The 17,274-nt window shown below is 53.2% G+C and overlaps 1 protein-coding gene across 6 annotated transcripts; it reads right to left on the bottom strand.

Annotated features, from left to right (window-relative positions):
• Nucleotides 1-59: 59 nt before the first annotated feature.
• Pigz (phosphatidylinositol glycan anchor biosynthesis class Z) lies at nucleotides 60-14,149 on the bottom strand. 6 transcript variants are annotated; one of them, XM_060370208.1, is made up of 5 exons: nucleotides 13,705-14,149; nucleotides 12,044-12,297; nucleotides 7,372-7,462; nucleotides 3,936-4,133; nucleotides 60-2,202 (listed from the first exon to the last, which is right to left on the bottom strand). In XM_060370208.1, exons 4-5 carry the CDS (start codon nucleotides 4,051-4,053, stop codon nucleotides 641-643), a joined length of 1,680 nt encoding a protein of 559 aa, XP_060226191.1. In that variant the 5' UTR covers nucleotides 4,054-4,133; nucleotides 7,372-7,462; nucleotides 12,044-12,297; nucleotides 13,705-14,149; the 3' UTR covers nucleotides 60-640. The 6 variants fall into 6 exon arrangements, with proteins under 6 accessions (XP_060226191.1, XP_060226190.1, XP_060226192.1 ...); XM_060370207.1 differs by lacking the exon at nucleotides 12,044-12,297; XM_060370209.1 differs by lacking the exons at nucleotides 12,044-12,297; nucleotides 13,705-14,149 and adding an exon at nucleotides 12,918-13,675.
• Between the last annotated feature and the right edge of the window lie 3,125 nt (nucleotides 14,150-17,274).

Genomic DNA, 17,274 nt, shown 5'->3' with positions numbered 1-17,274 from the left:
ATTCCCAGATACTGAGTCCACAGGCACCAAAGCACCATGAAATGTAATGCAACTACTGCTTCCCAGTTAAAGAACCCTTCAGAGACACGTTTATCAAACTAGGGGACATGTGCTATGGGCTCCGGGAACGACACTGCTCTTCCGATCCTCCCATCTTCGGTAAGGTTGGGCAGCAGGTTGGCGGAGTGGAAGGAACTTCCTTACAACCACAGTTTGTCAGTTGCAGACTGGGGCTAGAGCGGAATCCGAACTGTCTGCTTTCTCTACTTCACCACACTGTCGTAGCCAGATTGGAAATCAGAGGGTTGTCATGGAAGCAAGAAGTCAGGCATCGTGGACAGTTTGGGAGAGGCCACGCAGGAATGCTGTCAGCAGTCTTTCAGAGCCAGGTGCTACTATATATTTTAAACATTACAATGATTGGAAGTAACGGCATAGAAATAGGCAGGTGCCAATGGTTAAGCTGGGCCTCTTTGGGGACCTTGGCATCGGGACTGTGACTGGTCAGATCTTTGGTGTCTAAGGGAAAGGATGTGTGTTCACCTAAAACAACAGCCTGTGACTGTGCCCAGAAGAGACAGCAGTGGAGCCCTGTTCAACGTCCCAGCCTGGAAGACTGTAGAAGGCGGAGTGGCACCTTCTATGGCTGACTCTTGGGCCCTGGCTGCTTTGTAGTGACAGCCTTCTCCAGCTCTATGATGTGAAGACTAAGGTAGTTCCTCCAAGCCCCACTGAGCAGGGAGGACAGGGCTGGAGGGTCCTCCAGGGTCAGGTGGGGAAACAAGAGAGTCTCATTCTTGAGGGAAAAACTGCACTTCTCCAGGGCATCCCTGTTGGTCCCAGGAGTTATCACAAACAGCCGGCAGAGCCATGGCCCACCAGCCAATTGGCAGGCTGGTTGTGTGCTGAAGTTGTTCAGGGCTTGGCACAGGACCCAGTCCTCAGCCCCACCCATGTCCACCACCTCTACGGGCGATCCCAGGCCCGAGAGGTGCAGGAGGTGCTGGGGAGGCATATAGGTGTGAGTGAAGAGAAGTGTGTAGTGAGTGGTCATGCCTGAGAGGACAGGCGCATGCACTACCCGCTCCAGGTACTTAAGGCCAGGTACCAAACCTCCCTGATGCAGGCAGCCGAAGGTGAGAGCACCCAGGGCATTGAAGAGGACCAGGGTGCCCTTCCAGGGTATAGGTTGTGTTTTCGGACTGCAAAGCAGGACTATAGGGACTATGAGGGGAATCAGAAATCTAGCCTCTTGGTGGCTAAAGGCAGATAGCAGGACCAGGGGTATGAAGTAGAGGAGAAGGAGATTAGACTTGGAGCTAGACAGCAGACCCTGGGCATCCAGCACCCTCAAGAGGCCCGTTTGTGCAAACGCATGGACGAAGCTGTGAAGTTGTTGCCATGCAGCCTGCAGAGCTTGAGCATGCAATACCCCAAAGAGCAGGAAGCCATTGACAGCCAAGTGGGTGAGCCGTGCATGTGTGCCATGCCTTGCAAGGTTTTGGGGATCCAGGTTGTAGTACAGGAAGTTGACAGGTGTAAGAACAAGACTGCTGGATCTCGAGAGGCTGGAGAAGTACCAGCTGTCCGTGGCTACAAACAGCACCGCGGCAAGAGCAGCCCCTGGCAGCAGCACCAGGGCCTCCTGGATCAGGGCCTTGATGCCAAGTTCCAAGGCCCTATGGATGCCCCAGAGAGAGAGGGGGACCAGAGCAAAGGCTAGAAAGGTTGGCCGATTGAAGAAGCCAGCAGCCACGATAGCACCAAGAAGGCAGCTGTGCCACCGTGGACCTGAGGCAGGCTTCTTTGATGTAGGACTCCTTGCCACGTAAGGGGAAACCAGCACCAGCAGCCAGGTGAAGAGCAATCCCTCGATGGTGTTGGAGAAGGTCCTTGTGTAGAAAACCAGGGTGACATAGGAACCAGACAGCAGGCACAAGGCATTCCAACGATCTGCGCCCCACAGCGGGGCCAGATAGTACATAGCCCAGTCCAGAGCAAAGGATAGTGCCGTGAGGAGGAGTCGGGGCCCCACCAGCAGCATGTAGCCACTCACCAGACCAGGCCAGGGCCCCAGCTCTTCCCAGAGCCTGAGCAACCAGAAGGCAGAGCCAGAGGTCAGCAGTGGGAAGACCACAGTGCGGCAGGAGCTGCTGGGGTAAAATTCCCAGGGCCGTGAAGCCTGCACACCCAGGATGTCCTCTGCAGAGAGAGAGGCAGGGGTGAGCTAGTTCCAAGCTTAGGCTTGTGCCGCTCAGAGTTCTGGCGTTGGCACCAGGCCTACAGGGCCCCCTAGTGGACACTTCCAGCACAACCCCCTGGGACGGCTCAGCTTGGGTTTCAGTGCATTGATTAAGCTACTTTTTGTGGGAGTCTTGGGGCCTGTCCTCTCTCCCCAGCTCTCTAACAGCAGAGAGCCTTCACCTGGATCCAGAGGAGACAGGGCAAAAACCCAAAGCAAGAAAAGGATTTTATGTGTCCCAGCTGGTTTAAGGATGAAGGGTCTATTGACGACAATGTGGGTGGCCTCCAGAAACAGCAAGGAAAGAACGAACGCAGCTCTACAAGTGAAGTGAAATCAGTTGTGCTAACAAGGATGAGCTTGGAAGCCAGGTATGATGGCACATGCCTGGATCCCAGTGCCTGAGAGGCAGAGGCAGGAGGAGCAAAAAGTCTAAGGGTATGTAGTGAGTTTATGACTAGCCTACATCATGTGAGAGACTTAATTCAAAATGAATACAGGAAAGGGGACCGAATTTTCCAACTTAGGATTCAGATCCACCTGTGGCAGAGTGAGGTGCAGGCCTCCCATGATGCTTCCTGTCCTCAAGCTGAGTGCGCTAGTGTGTACTTGTAACGTGCGGAGCTAAGTCAGAAGGACTAAAAGTCAGAGGTCAGCCTGAGCTGCACAATGAGTTTGAAGCCAGCCTTTGCTGTAGAGAGAGATGCCGTTCCAAAAGAGCAGTCCCTTGTGTCTTTGAACCTTTCTCCTTTAGTCTGTTAGCTCAGCACATGGCCAGGTATAAAGACCGTCTCTCCCAGCTGTTTTTGCGGCTAGGTGTGTCCATGTGATACCTTCTGACCAGTGGGATAGACATGTATCACGATGCCAAGTGTGTGATGACTCAGTAGTCAGGCTTACTGGGAATATTGTCATGAGCAATATTAAGAGCAAGCCTGCTCTGCAGTGTGAGACCTGTCTCAAAAAAATAATGCCTACCCAGTGTGCCCAAAGTCCTGGGTTCAGTCCCCAGTACAGCATAAACCAGGCATGGTGGTACCTGTCAGAAGTGGGTGCCAGAGAATTAGGGGTTCGTTGCCATAGCCAGTTCAAAGCCAACCTGGACTGTGAGACCTTGCCTCAAAAAAGAAAAGGTGGGCCTGGAATGGTGGCTCACGCCTTTAATCCCAGGACTCAGGAGGCAGAGGCAGGCAGACCACTGTGAGTTCGAGGCCAGCCTGGTCTACAAAGAGTCCAGGACAGCCAAGGCCACACAGAGAAACCCTGTCTTGAAAAAACAAAAGCAAAAAACTAAATAAATAAATAAATAAATAAATAAATAAAAGAAAAAAAAAAGAAGAGGATGTGTGTGACTAATAATTAAGGGAGGAGGACCCTCCTTCCTGAACTTACACGCTAAGCAACCTTACAACCTCAACAACTCAGGTCACATCCTGAGTAAGCTTCCCTAGCCGCTGGGAAAGTTCAGCCCTAAAGCCATCCTGCTGATCAGTCCAGCGAAACCCCTCATTGTGAATGACCTGTTGGCCCAAGCAGGAAACCATGGAAAAGGCTGGTATTTTGTGAATTACCAGATGAGAATTGTCAGCTCTAATCCCGGTGTGGCCTGTCTGTGCGTCCCCCACGTGCATTTCCCTGCCCACCAAACATGGACGGCAGCTGCCCATCTTACTAACAGCACATGGGGGTTTACCTGCCATGACCTCGGGTGACTGGAAGAACTCATCTGGATGTATGTAGCCATTCTGGGGAAGGAGACACCACAGGACTCGAAGCAGGCCGAGGCTACCCCAGATCACCCTGGCTGCCATCTTCACGTCAGAGTGTCAGACCCGGGGCTGAAAGGCTGTCACAGATGTCACAGGAGTGCCACTCTGGAGACCTACATGTGCTGGGAGTGACATGGGGTAGTTACTGTCACATCAGCCCCGCCACACACTGTCTGAAGACACATGAAAATGATAAGATGTGGTTGGTACACATCCGTAACCCCAGCATCTGAGAGGCTGACAGGTTGGTGAAGAAAGATTTCAAGTTCCACGCCAGCCTGGGATACATGGAAAATACAGTGTCAAAAAAAGGGGGCGGTGGGCAGACACGGTAGTGTGCCCAGTGGAAAGGGAGAAAGATGAGGTAAAAGCAAACGTTCGCAGTGGTTAGCAGCACTTATGACTCTTGCAGAGGGCCCAGGCTGGACTCTTGCCACTCACAGGGTGGCTTAAGCTGGCCTAGAACCCCAGTCTCAGAGGAGCCAACAAGCTCTCTTCACTTCCTGGAGCACCAGGCATGCATGTGGCACGCATACGACAATAAAATGCGTAAATCAAAAAAGAAAAATAGGGTTAAAACAGCAAGGCTGGTTAACTGAGGAAGACAGTAAGAGGGCTTGTATGAGGCAGACCAGATAGGAAGGACAGGACTCTACCCAGCAGGCTCTAGAGGGACCACAGTGCCACCCCCAGGCAGAGCCCCACCCCCGCAGCAGGCAGGGACATCACTGAGCCTTCCCTAGGAAAGCCTCAGCTTTTGGGGCAGTTACACCTTTACACATTCCACAAGGGCCTTTCCCTTCCCACAGCCAGCTCCTCGACTTCACGGCTCGCTGCGCCCTTACACACACTCCTGTGATTGAGTGTAGGGAAGGGTGCTTTCTAAGAAACCTCCACCTCTTCCAGGAAGCAGCTGCCCCACCCCACCACCAAAGCCCCAGGGATGGTTGAGGGGAGGCGCTGTACCGAGATCTGCCAGCACCCCTTTGCTGTGGGCTCCGGGCTAGCTTCGCCCTCCACTCTGGAAAGTGTTCTTCCTCTCAGCTTTCCCCCTGACTGCTTGCTGTGGCTGTGTTCCCGCATGAATTCTTTAGAATGGAGGCCGTATTGTAGCCCTGGCTGGTTTGGCACTCACTGGGGAGACCAGGCTGGCCTCGGGAACTCACAGACACTCCCCTGATCCTGCTGGAATTGAAGTTGTGCACCACCACTGCCTAGCTCTGCTTTCTCTTGAGCTGGGCACGCATCATCTCCTGTTCTCAGGCTTTAGAACTTCTGCTCCCTGGCCCTCAGACTGTGGCTCTTAAACCAGCACTCGCGTCCTGTTTGGATCCAGGTCCTCGGGCCTTGCTATTAGATTTGGAGTTCACTCTGTTGGCTCCCTCTTTCACCAGGCTTCACTTCTCAGTCTTTATAATTATGATCCAGTCCCTAAAATAAGCAAGGCCAGTTTTCTGTTGGTCCCTTGTTCAGTTTGAAACATGATCCATAGCAAATGTGATATTTGCTGGTGGGATTAGAGAGCACTGTGAGCCTGGATCTCACAGCCATCCCCTGCTCACCAGCTGTATCCGCCAACCAGCATGGCACTGGTTTTTAAACTTCTGAAAACTTGGGACCCCCAGTGAGGCCTAGCAACTCCCTCTAACTACTATACACTGGTTTTTGTTTTGTTTTATCAAGATGTGGTCCAGCTCTGTGGCTCAGTATTCTGGAGCTTACTAGGTAGTCCAGGCTGACCTCCATCTCATAACAATCCTGCTTCAGGCTTCAGCGACCATGCTCAATTTTAGGGAGAGGAGAGGCAGAGCATGTGTGTGATGGAGACTGAACCCAGGATCTTGCACATACAAGGAGAATGTTTTAACACTGACTCATGTACCCAGCTTCATTCTGCATCCTTGGCTGGCCTTGAATTCAGAGTGATCCTCCTGCCTCAGGCTCCCAATTGCTAAGGTTGCAGATAATGTGCCACCAGACCCAGCTACAACTTTCACACACTCCGGAATCTGTATTTTTGTAAGGGATGGGAAACCAATACAAAGTGAGAAACTGAGCCTACTGCACAGTGGAACTCCATGCAGCATGTAACATCTCTGGTGAAAATGAAATGCCAGCTTCACCGTAACAATTAAGAACACAGAGATCTGGGCTGCCTTGCCATGTTGTAAAAGGGACCTGGGTCCTTCAGGGACAGAAGAGAGTCAACTCGAGGACTGTTGTCTACTTCCAAGCAACTTGTCCCCCTTTCCCGATAGTCCTCAGAATGTCAGTGAGAACTCCACCTGCACTCCCACCACCAGTGTTCAGACATGTGGTTTGGGATTTGATACTTCGATGGTGGTGTCAGCTTGGTCACAGAACCTGTAATCACCCAAGAAAAGCCTCTCTGAGCTTGTCTTCGGGGGATTATCTTGCTTGTGCTAACTGTGGGAGGACCTACCACTTTGGGTGGCACCATTCCCTAGCTGTGGGATCCTGAACTGTATAAGTTGAGAAAGAGAACTGAGCAGCAATTGTATTCATCACTCCCTGCTTTCTGGTTGTAAGTTTTTACATTCCTAGTCACACAGATTATTTCAGGGTTCAGCACATTACTCAAGCTGGTACCATCAGCCAAGTATGGTGACAGAGGCTTGTTTGGTTTTGTTTTTTTAAGATTTATTCATTATTTATTACATATCCAGTGCTCTGTCAGCATGCACGCACCAGATCTCATTATAGATGGTTGTGAGCCACCATGTGGTTGTTGGGAATTGAATTCAGGACCCTTGGAAGAGCAGCCAGTGCGCTTAACCTCTGAGCCAACTCTCCATCCTTGTCTAGTCAGGGTCTTACTGAGTAGCTTAGCTGTCCTGGAACTCATTAGGTAGACCAGGCTGGCCTCAAACTCACAGAGATCTACTTGCCTCTGCCTCCCAAGTGCTTGGATTAAAGGCGTGCACCACCATGCCCTGTATGGCACAGGCTTGTAATCCCAGCACATGGGAGGTAGAGGCCAGAGCACTACTGCCAGTGAGTGACCATGTGGCTCCCCACCAAAGGTTCCAGGCCAGCCAGGGATACATAGTGAGACTCGGTAAGAAAAAAAAAGCCGAAAGCTGGTATAATCAGAGGAAAGCACCAAAAAAGCGGCTCACAACCATCTCCAATCTTCTGTTTCACCCACACCTTCCCATATGTCCATCTTCCAATGTCTGTGATCCCATCCCTTTACCATCAGTGCTCACGTATTCACATAGACACCCCTCAAGACTATCGACTCAATATGATAAGTGTCTTAGGGTTTTATTGGTGTGAAGAGACACCATGACTATGTCAGCTCTCATAAAGGAAACCATTTAAGTGGGGCTGGCTTACAGTTTCAGAGGTTCAGTCCATTATCCTCATGGAGAGTAGCATGCAGGCAAACTTGGTGCTGGAGAGGAGCTGCGAGTTCTACATTTTGATCCTAAGGCAGCAGGAAGAGAACTGGCTTTGGCTTCTTGAGAGCTCAAAGCTCACCCCCCCCAGTCACATACTTCCTTCAACAAAGCCACACCTACTTCAAGGCCACACTCCTAATGGAACCACTCCCTATTGGCCTACAAGCAAGTGAGCTGGTTTGATCTTCAGCCATCCCTGCCTTCCAGCTACCGTAAAAGGTGTAGAAGCTTCCAGGCTGTTTTATGACTTGTTGAGATTGAAGACCCCAGCCTGGCAGTGGTAGCTTATGCCTTTAAATCTCAGCACTTGGGAGGCCAAGGTAGGTGAATCTCTGTGAGTTCAAGGCAGCCTAGTCCTGAAATCGAGTTCAGGACAGCCAAGGCTACACAGAGAAACCCTGTCTTAAAAAACCGAGAGAGAGAGAGAGAGAGAGAGAGAGAGAGAGGAGAATAAAGACCCCAGCTCTTGTTCCCCCTTGTCGTCCTCTTTCTCCCTCCTTTTCCTTCTCCTGCTTCTCTTCCCCTCTTCCTCTTTCTCCTCCCAGGGCCTTTAGTGTGCTAGGCATTGAGCTATATCCCCAGCCCTTCCCCCTGCTTTGTTCAGCATATCTAGTAGCAGTCAATCTTTGCATGTCTCTGCTGCCTCATGGGCTGCTAGAGCTCCTTACCACTGGGAGCAGAATCATCGGTACTTTATTTTTTAAGGTAGAATCTTGACCTCTACCTGGCCTGCCTCAAACTCATGTTCCTCCTGCCTTCAGAATGCTGGCTTTCCATCAGTATGGTCTATAAACCTAGTCAGCCAAGAGAACCAATTCCCAAGAGTCCCATGTAGAAAACTCCCTCTGCAGAGCCTGGTGGTACACAGCTGTTTTCTCAGGTACTTGGAAAGCTGAGGCAGGAGGATTGTAAATTTGAAGGCAGCCAGGTCTACACAATAAGTTCTGGGTTACCCTGGGCAACTAAATGACCACCCTGTCTCCAACCAAATGGTTTTTAAGGGTCTGGGGTTCACTTGAGAAGAGGACACTTGCCAAGGAAGCACAAAGCCCTGGGTTTAGCCTCAGAACCGCAAATTCTGTTCTTCTAGGTCTTCTGTCCCAAATCTGTCCTTTGATAGAGAATCACAACCGTAGGGAATGCGTGTTCAGACTTATTGTGAGGGACCTCCTTAACAGGGTCTGACTGGACATGTCTGGACCTGTGGGGAGAGCCATTGAGAACGGGGACTGGAGGCAATTCCTTGGCAGGACCACAGCTACAGTTCACAGAGGGAGCTGATTCCTCCTCCTCTGTCCTTTCGAGACAAGCCCTCGTCATTTGACAGTAGATCACACTGTCACTGAAGTCACTTGTGTTGCCCAGGCTAGCCTTGAACTCCTGGTCTTCCTGCCTCAGCCTTCTGGGGGCTAAGAGTCAAGGCATGCACCAGTTCTTGGTGTCTTTTAAACTTCTGTTTTGATTCACATGCTCCAAATCTTTATCTCTCTGGGCTGTACGTGGCAGGTCTGTCCTGTCTTTCCCATCCCTATTTAAAAAAAAAAAAAAGCTGAATCACAGCAGGCAGCGGTGGTGCACACCTTTGATCTCCAGCACTCAGAAGGCAGAGGCAGGTGGATCTCTGTGAGTCTGAGGCCAGCATGGTCTACAGAGCAAGTTCCAGGACAGCCAGGGCCACACAGAGAAATCTTGTCCGGAAACAGTGCCGCTCCCCCACAGAAAAAGAACTGTGTCTGCTAAGCTCTTTTAGGATTTGTTTTTGGAAGTTAATAATGTGCACACATGTATGTTTGTGCAGGGCCTGTCAGAGTCCAGAAGACGGTGTTGGACCCTCTGGATCTGGGGTTACAGGCACTTAAGAGCTGCTCAGTGTGGGTGCTGGGCAACGAACTCAGGTCCTCTGGAAGGTCAGCCAGTGAAGCTCTTGGAGGCAAAATCAGGAGGGTCAGAAGTTCAAAGCCAGCTTTGGCTACACAGAGAGTTCAAGGCTAGCCTGGGTTACACAAAACAATGCCTAAAAACAAAAGAAAACAAAAACAATAGCAAAAGCTGAACAAAACAAAACAAATACAAAGAATGAAGGCAAAACAGGATTTGCAAAGAAACCAAAACTTAAAGATCATCAAATGTAGACTTTTGGCTGATTCTAAAGGGTCTGTATCAGGCAGATGGAAAAACAGTTTCTAATGTATCTGAGACAGAAACAAAGGGCAAAGATGCCTGACGGTAGCTGAGAGACATCTGGAAAACAGATGTCAAGTAAGGACCGACCCTCCCTGCTCCTGGTGTTCAGACTGGAGGGCTGGCAAACTTTCTGAAGGAATGTGGGTGCAGAGGCAACCATGGCGGTTTGGCAATGGCTTTGTGATCTTTGAGCACAAATAAAGCACTGTAGCTTTGAATGCAATAGTGCCTACAGCGGTCTGCCTCTGGGGGACAGAGGCGATGGTCAGCTCTGGGTTATTCTCGGAGTTACTTCAGGAGAGGCAGCCAAGAGTTTAGCATCTCATGTGTCCTAACCCTGAATAAGTGGCCGTCCGCCAAAGTATTTATAACTGAAATACTTAGCTGTCCGCAAACAACACCAGCAACAGGAACTCAAAGTCAAGCCCCTGCTAGGGGCTGCTGCTGCTTCGGCTGATCCTCTGCTCTTCATGTGGCCGCGGGGCTCCTACTGGCGGCATGGTGGCTGGACCAGTGTTAGCTATACCATGCAGACCAGCCCCACATGGAAAACAGCCTGTCTCCTCCCTCATCTTTTTAGGTCTCACTCTGTAGTCCTGACTGTCCCAGAACTCACTCTGTAAACCAGGCTCGCCTTGGACTTACAGAAATCCTCCTGCCTCTGCCTCCTAAGTGCTACAAAGCCTGGCTAGACCATCTCCTATTTAAAATAGCTTTATTGGAATGTAGTTAATATACCATACAATCCACGCATAAAGATGGCTCTTAGGATATTCCCATAAGCGTAACCACTGTTTTTAGCTTCATTTTAACTTCGTGTGCTTTGGTATTTTGTCTGTATGCCTGTCTGTGCACCAAGTGCTCGCAGAGCCTGTGGAGGCTGGATGAGAGCACAGGGTTTCCCTGGGACTAGAGTTATGGACAGTTGTGACCATGTGGGTGCTGGGTGCACTGTACTTTGGCAGTTGTCTGGTCACTGTTGATTTCTTTGCCTTGCTGGGCTAGTAGTTCCCCCAGTAGGAATCCCCGCCCCTGCCAGGACCCACTGGGATCCAACTGTGAGTCACCAGGGTCCTCATTGCAAGAGCAATAAGGACAACACGGGCTCTCGACCACTGTGTCATCTCTAAAGTGGCATCATTCCTGTCTTATGTAGACAGGCTTTGGGGCTTAGCAAACAGAACTGTCAAGGTGGAAAAACTAAGACTTGGACCACATCTGGTTGACCCCAGAGGCCTCTGTACTCAGCCTGCCAGCTTTCTGTACCACCCTTGGGCACAGCTGGCTCAACGGTGCCTCATCATCCCCAACTCTGGTCTGCCTCAGCCCTCACTCTGCCATGACAACTTTGCTTTAGTCGTTCCTTGAATGTGGTTCCCATCCTTCATCCCCCCCGTCACTCCCTCTCTGAATCTAGGTATGCTGTGACCTCACCCATGCAGCCTGGTATTCTTGGAGGCGACTCTGCAGGACTTTGAGTGGTTGAAGCCCCAGGGTCAGTTACTGAACTTAGCCTTCTCCTTCATTGCACAGCGTCCAGCTATGTGTGAGGAGGAAGATGCCAGGATGAGCCGGCAGGTGGTATCCACCTCCGCCCCCACCTCTCTCCCTTCTCCCCTCACCGTGTCTTCTTCCCAACTGTAGCCAGAGACCAGATCTCTGTGCTCAGGGGTTGGGCACAATCCAGAACCTAGACTGCCTCCTTTAAGCCCTTCTTTTGGGTAGAATTTGGTGTTCTAGCCACTTTTCTTTTTTCATAGCTCTTCTATTCCGAGCCATTTCTCAAAAGTTGTTTTTTGTTTGTTTTTGCTTACTGTTGCTGCCATTGCTTGTTATTGTACTGATAGCATGGAGGTTAAAGGCAGCTGTGGCACCAAGCAACTTGGGATTCAAGTCCCTACCCTGCCACTTGCTGGTGGTGAAACAGCATTCAGTCTCAAAACCCCCATTTATGTCTCAGCTGTAAATGAGTGCCTGCCTTAGCGTTGCTGTGAAAAGAAAAAAATATATATAACAAGGCAGGTGTATCAAGTAGCTGATCCTGTATTCCCTTTGCTTCCACCCTGAGAGCCGGCTTTCAGACCCCGGTGTGGGACTCTGCATCGCGCCGCACCTCCCCAATTCCCCGCTCATTTCTCTGCCCTCCCGGGCAAGGATCCACTGCAGTCCAGAGTCCAGTGTAGGTGGACCCACTGAGGACATCTATCAAGAACAGGAAGTCCCCAGGAGGGGGTGGCAAGATGGGGGTGCTGACACAAGGCGCCAGAATCTAGCCCTTTGCACAGCCTCCAACGACTCCCGAGGTTACTGAGGTGAACGCCGGCAGACATCCGAGGGGGCGGGGCTCACGTGGGGGCGGGGTTGGGTGGGTGGGACCCTGGCAATTACTCCTCCAACCCGAGTTCTCAACAGAACACACACACCTGCCCTGAGCAGCCTCAGGCCCCGAGTCTTCCGAAGAGCAGGGGAACGTGTTGTGGGTTAAAGGGACCGCTCCCAGAACGTGGAGATGACACCGTGGGGCGGGAAAGTGGGCGCGATGACCAAGGAGATGGGGACTGCTGGCCCGCCGTGATGCAGCAGGGAGGGACCATGTCGGTGGCAGGGGTACAGCAAGCAGGAACCACCGAGCGTGGCACAGGGGGTTTTGGGGGGGAGGCCTGGGGAGACGGCACATCTGTGGGACCAGAGAAGAAAGGAAGCAAGACACTGACTGCTCGCTGAGTCGGAGGCCCGAGTCCGCTTTCCGGTGTCTGACGCTTCTCAGATACCCGATGTGCGCGCAGCACCCTACTCGCTCTGGGGGCTGCGATCATGTGTGGCTCAGTCCAAGGAAAGGCCCTACCTTCAAACCGAAGCTTCTTCCTGACATAGCTGCTGGGTCCTTGCTAAGGGCAAGTGCCGAGGTCCTGAGGATGCATCCTGGATCTAGCGTTTAGAGGAATTGTTAACGCCGGGGAGAAGGACCCCAGCACGACCACCCTCTGCTCCTGCTCCTTCAAGGCCAGGAATTCGCTCATTTCTCTCGGCTCCATATCGGACATCGAAAGAGAACAATTCTCCTAAGTCCATTTTCCCACTGGCTGGCATTTCTCACCCTCACCTTAACCCTGAGGCCACACTGAGCTTTGCGGGGCCGGGGGGGGGGGGTGTTGGCCGGCTGCCCTCTCCTGTTGGTTGTCAGAAGGGAACTGTTTGTTCTTTGACTAACATGAAATACAACGTCCAGAGATCAACGCATCAGAAGGAGGGTGGAAGAGGGCCAGGCGTGCCTTTTGGCTGGGGTGTCCCATTTACCTGTCCGTACCCTCGCAGTTCCAGGCCGTATGGTGGGAACTCCGCTTTGTGCCAGGAAGAGTCAAGGCCCTGAACACCTTGACAGTGCTTCTCGGTGCTTTGGGGTAAAGATGTCTGGAGACGAGTGACATCTGAGGACGGGGTGTGTGTGTGTGTGTGTGTGTGTGTGTGTGTGTGTCCTATTTACAGAAAGCAGCAACTATATCCCTGTTGCAAAGACCTCCACGACCACCAACAAGAAAGCTTTGTGCTGGCCCGCAGGGTCCCCTTTTCTCTTGTCCTTGCTCCCATGGGACCCCTGGGTCTCATTCTCTCAGTGGGAAAAAAGGCAGGCTGGGCTTGACTTTCCTAGCTAACATTAGGGGATCTCTCGGTGCACACAGACATCTTTCTCTGCTCTTCGCAGGATTTTTAAGTTTCAGTCCCATGGGGACACTGAGACTAAGTGTCCAACCACCTAGGAACCCCGACTCCCCAGACAAGTCTGTTAACAGGAGAAGGTGCAAACCTAGGCCTCTCTGTTTGGGCCCAAAGCCAGTGCTCTAAGCTGGAAAGGACCCGGAGCCTACCTTCTCTGAAAATGTCCCTGTGAGTCCCCTGTCTTTCCCTAGGTTCCCCTGCCGGTCAGTCCTCTCAAAGCCCGCGGGACAGTTTGGGGAAAGCTGCGGGCGAGAGTTCCATTTCTCCAGCTGGTCTGAGGGCCGCGAGCAAAGCTAAAGGTGGACACCGGTGCCCCACTGCACCCTCATCCCGTCCCCAGACACTGCCCAGGCTGGGGCTGACTCACCCGCGCGCTGCCTCGGTGCTGCACCTGCCGCGCTGGCTACCCCCGTCGCCCCGAGCGAGGGAACCTGCACCCGAGGCCCTCAGGCCCTGCGCCTGCGGGACAGAGGGCTGCAGGGCGTGGTGGGGCGATGGCCTTCCCTCGGCACAGCGGGCTCTGGCTTTCAACCAAGGAATTAGGCCAAGAGATCGGGCAGAACCCGCTAGGCGGAACGCAGAAGGATGGGGACAACCGTGCGCGCCCCCTCCCCCAGTCCCGCAGTCTGCAGTGGTCGCCGTGGGAACTCCTGAGGGACCCGCGCCGGGCAGTGACTTATCCTACTTTGTTTGTGCTGGGAGTGCATCCTGTCAGCAGCCCCTCCTTCTAAACCCTACATGCCCCATAAGCTTCCTCTTTCAGTACCGGCACAGTCACCCCAGAGCGTTGCTCTGAGACCCGGTCTCGGTGGCCTCGAACTCGCCGTTCCCCTGCTCAGCCTCCCCCCCCCCCCCCGAGCTGGATAACAGGCGTGCGCCACCACACCGGCTTTTGCTCACACATCTTTTGTCGTCCGAAAGAGCCACTCTGTGCTACGTGGAACAGAGCCAGCCTAGAATGTGTGAGGCCCCTGCGCTGGTCTTCAGCTCCTAACAAAAGCAAATCCCGCTGACACTAAACCGATCCAAACTGAAGGCGGAGGCCCCTGGGGCAGGAGCCGGGGGTCGCCTAAGGGCGGTCACGCCCCGCTTTCTGGCACGGTTGGGGCTGGGGAAGCGGCCCTTCCACAGCTGGCTTCTCCCGGGATGCTGAGCGCCCCCGGCAGCTGCCGGGAGGGTGGGGATGGGGGGCGGAGGGGGCGGGTGGCAGCGCCTTCCACGCTGACCCAGGTCTCGGCCCTTCCCTTTGTGCCCGGTGCAGGCGGGGACCCGCTCCTTGCCCAACCGCCAGCTGGAGAGAGGGAGCAAAGGGTCGCGGGGGCCCCCGCCCCGCCCGCGTTGCAGGGTGGCGGGGACGGGGGGGCTTCCGGGGCGAGTCGCACCGACGCCCTGGGCGAGGAGGGCCGTGCGCAGAGCCGAGCCACGCGACGCGGCGCCCGCCGCGCAGGGACGCGTCACGGCCCCCTCCGCAGCGCTCCGCAGCGCCCGGGAGGGGGCCCGCGGCTTCCCGGGGGCCTGGCGTCGCCGCCCGCAGACGCAGGGCGAGAGGCCGCGACGCTGCCCCCTGGCGGCGCGATGCTTCCCCGGCCCTGACTCTGTAAACTGGTCGGGAGGAGGCTGGCTCGCCTCTTCCCGAGGCTGGTTTTGGAAAGGTTTACATCCAAGTCGCCTGCCCGGGCAGCCTCCGCGCTCCACAGCTGAGTTCACATTAAACAAACAAACAGGAGCAAATAAAACCAGAGAACGATCGCACTGACATGTGGTTTACATGCAGTATAATGCCGGAAGTTGTTCATATTGTCTGAGTCCTGAGGCTTTTGACTAACGAAGGGCGGCGCTGGCTACTGCCCCAGTCCAGGAAACACATCTTCATTCTCCCCATCAAGTTCCCTCCAGTCCTCTCTGTAGCCTTTCCACCCCTTCATCGGCTCTGGACATCTGCTGCACTGATTTCTGATTTCTATTGTTCCCTGTCGTTCGCAGAATGTCTAAGCAGAAGCAGTCAGTGTTCTCCTGTGCCTGGCTCCATTCACGGAGCGCAGGGCCTGTGAAATCCACCCGAGTGCAGGAATACAACAGACGTATTGTATTCCTTTCTGTGTTGAGGCCTGTCACTGGACAGCGGATACATACCAGGCTTTGGCCTGACAGAGTTCCAGGAACTTGGACTTGGGTATTTAAAAAGACCTCACCCCCAGGACAGTGAAGGGGAGCTAACTGCCTAGGTGTGTGACCTGTGAGCATGTCCTCTCCACGGAAAATTTGTTCATACTGGCCCTGAGGCTCTTCTCTGATTAGTATCTGAATTATTCCTAGAAAGATAGCTCTCTCTAGAAGAAACCTGCCGGTCTCCCCTCCCCCTCCAAAAAAAGGTCTAGTGTGGTAGGCACGTGAGCCACAGAGCAGGTGGCCCAATGAAACACACTGAATTCGGTTGGTGTATTGTAAATTTCGGGGGACGGGGCAGGGGTGGCTGGGCACTGTGCCCTCACTGTCCTCAACCAGCTGCTGGGAAATCCAGAAATACATGGACAGGTAGCCAAGGCCTTCCCCAGAGCCAAGAAGACTCCCCGGGCGACTTCTGATTGGTTTGTTTACTTAAAGAGAGCCGGCTTGAGTGGGGTTGCTAGGAAGCAGGTACTGTAGAGTGACAGGTCTGGACCACCACGCAAAGAAGCTGGGGGGGGGGCTCGGGAGCTGGGAACTGTCAAAGCTGACTAAAGCTTGCTCTGGAAGACGTCAGCTCTGAACTCAAAAGGGACTCTGAGGCAGCACGTGCTCTTTAGTCCTGGGCGGGGCATGTCTCTATAGCTTCTGCTTTGTCTGTGGGCTCTTCCTCTGCCTGGAGATAACGCACGCTCATCCGTTTAAACACTTCAGGCTGCTGTCGAGGCTCCCTCTCAGAGCCCCAGAGTGGGAGAGTTGGGTTGTTTCCAGCTGCGGATACTACGAATAAAAGTGACTTCCATACGCGGCTAAAAGCCAGGCTGTGCACATCTGCTTTCGTTCCTTTTGGAAAAGTACCTACAAGTGGTTGGCTGGCTTGTGGGGGTCTGTTTTCTGTTGCACTAAGTTATCCAGGCTGATCTTACTTACACTCTGTAGCTCAGGCTGGCCTTGAACTCGTTATCCTCGGACAACCTCCCGAGTACTCCCTGTCCAGTTACAGGCCAGTCCTCCTCCACCTTTGCAGGAGGCTCTACCCTCATAGAAACTGTTCTGCAAAGCAGGTGCTGTTTCCATCGACGTCCATGACAATCTGTGGCTCGGCTTTGTACCTTCATTCGTGTTCCCTCCCTTCCTCCCTCCCCCTGAGTGTGGGGTTCCCGGCACTCAACGCCACACTCGGCCCGGCACTCAACGCCACGCTCAGCTCACTTCCCCATCGCTCCTTCGTCAGAAGGCTCAGTGCTGGAGACTGAACCCCGGAATTCAGGTCTGTTAGACAAATATCCCACCACCGAGACACCCCCCCCAGACCTCCATTTCTTTCTTAACAGGAACCCTCAAAAGGCCGGATCCTAACTGTGACATCGTCTACTCTGTTAAAACCTCCGGAGCTGGGCACAGTGGTGCTCTGTGGGGTGGAGGCGGGAAGGGTGGCTTACAGACACTGAGACTGACCTAGGTTACACGGGGAGACCCTTTCAAAACACCCAACATGATCTTGTTTTTTGATCATACTGGCTTCAGTGTTGGGATTGAACGTGGGGCTTTGTGCCTGCTGCTCTACCCTAATCCCTTAAAATGGGTGTGTATGTTCGTGGGGGTGTGTTTGTGTGCATGTATATGTGTGTGCGCGTGTGCATGTGTGTACAGGGCAAAGGTCAACCTCAGGTAGCGCTGGTTAAGAGCTACACACTGTTTTTTTAGGCAGGGTCTACCGCTGGCTTCTAGCTCATCAAGTAGGCTGGGCCGGCGGGTCAGCAAATCTCAG

This window comes from Meriones unguiculatus, chromosome 17 (assembly GCF_030254825.1).
Source record: "Meriones unguiculatus strain TT.TT164.6M chromosome 17, Bangor_MerUng_6.1, whole genome shotgun sequence".
In the NCBI taxonomy this organism is placed as follows: domain Eukaryota; kingdom Metazoa; phylum Chordata; class Mammalia; order Rodentia; family Muridae; genus Meriones; species Meriones unguiculatus.
The sequence above is the reverse complement of the archived record's forward strand: the minus strand, read 5'-3'. Positions and strand labels throughout refer to the sequence as shown.

Coding starts and splice junctions, on each gene's coding strand:
- Pigz (XM_060370208.1), bottom strand. CDS start 4,053: ATGGCAGCCAGGGTGATCTGGGGTAGCCTCGGCCTGCTTCGAGTCCTG. Junction 2,203..3,935: donor GTCACCCGAGGTCATGGCAG/GTAAACCCCCAT, acceptor CTCTCTCTGCAG/AGGACATCCTGGGTGTGCAG.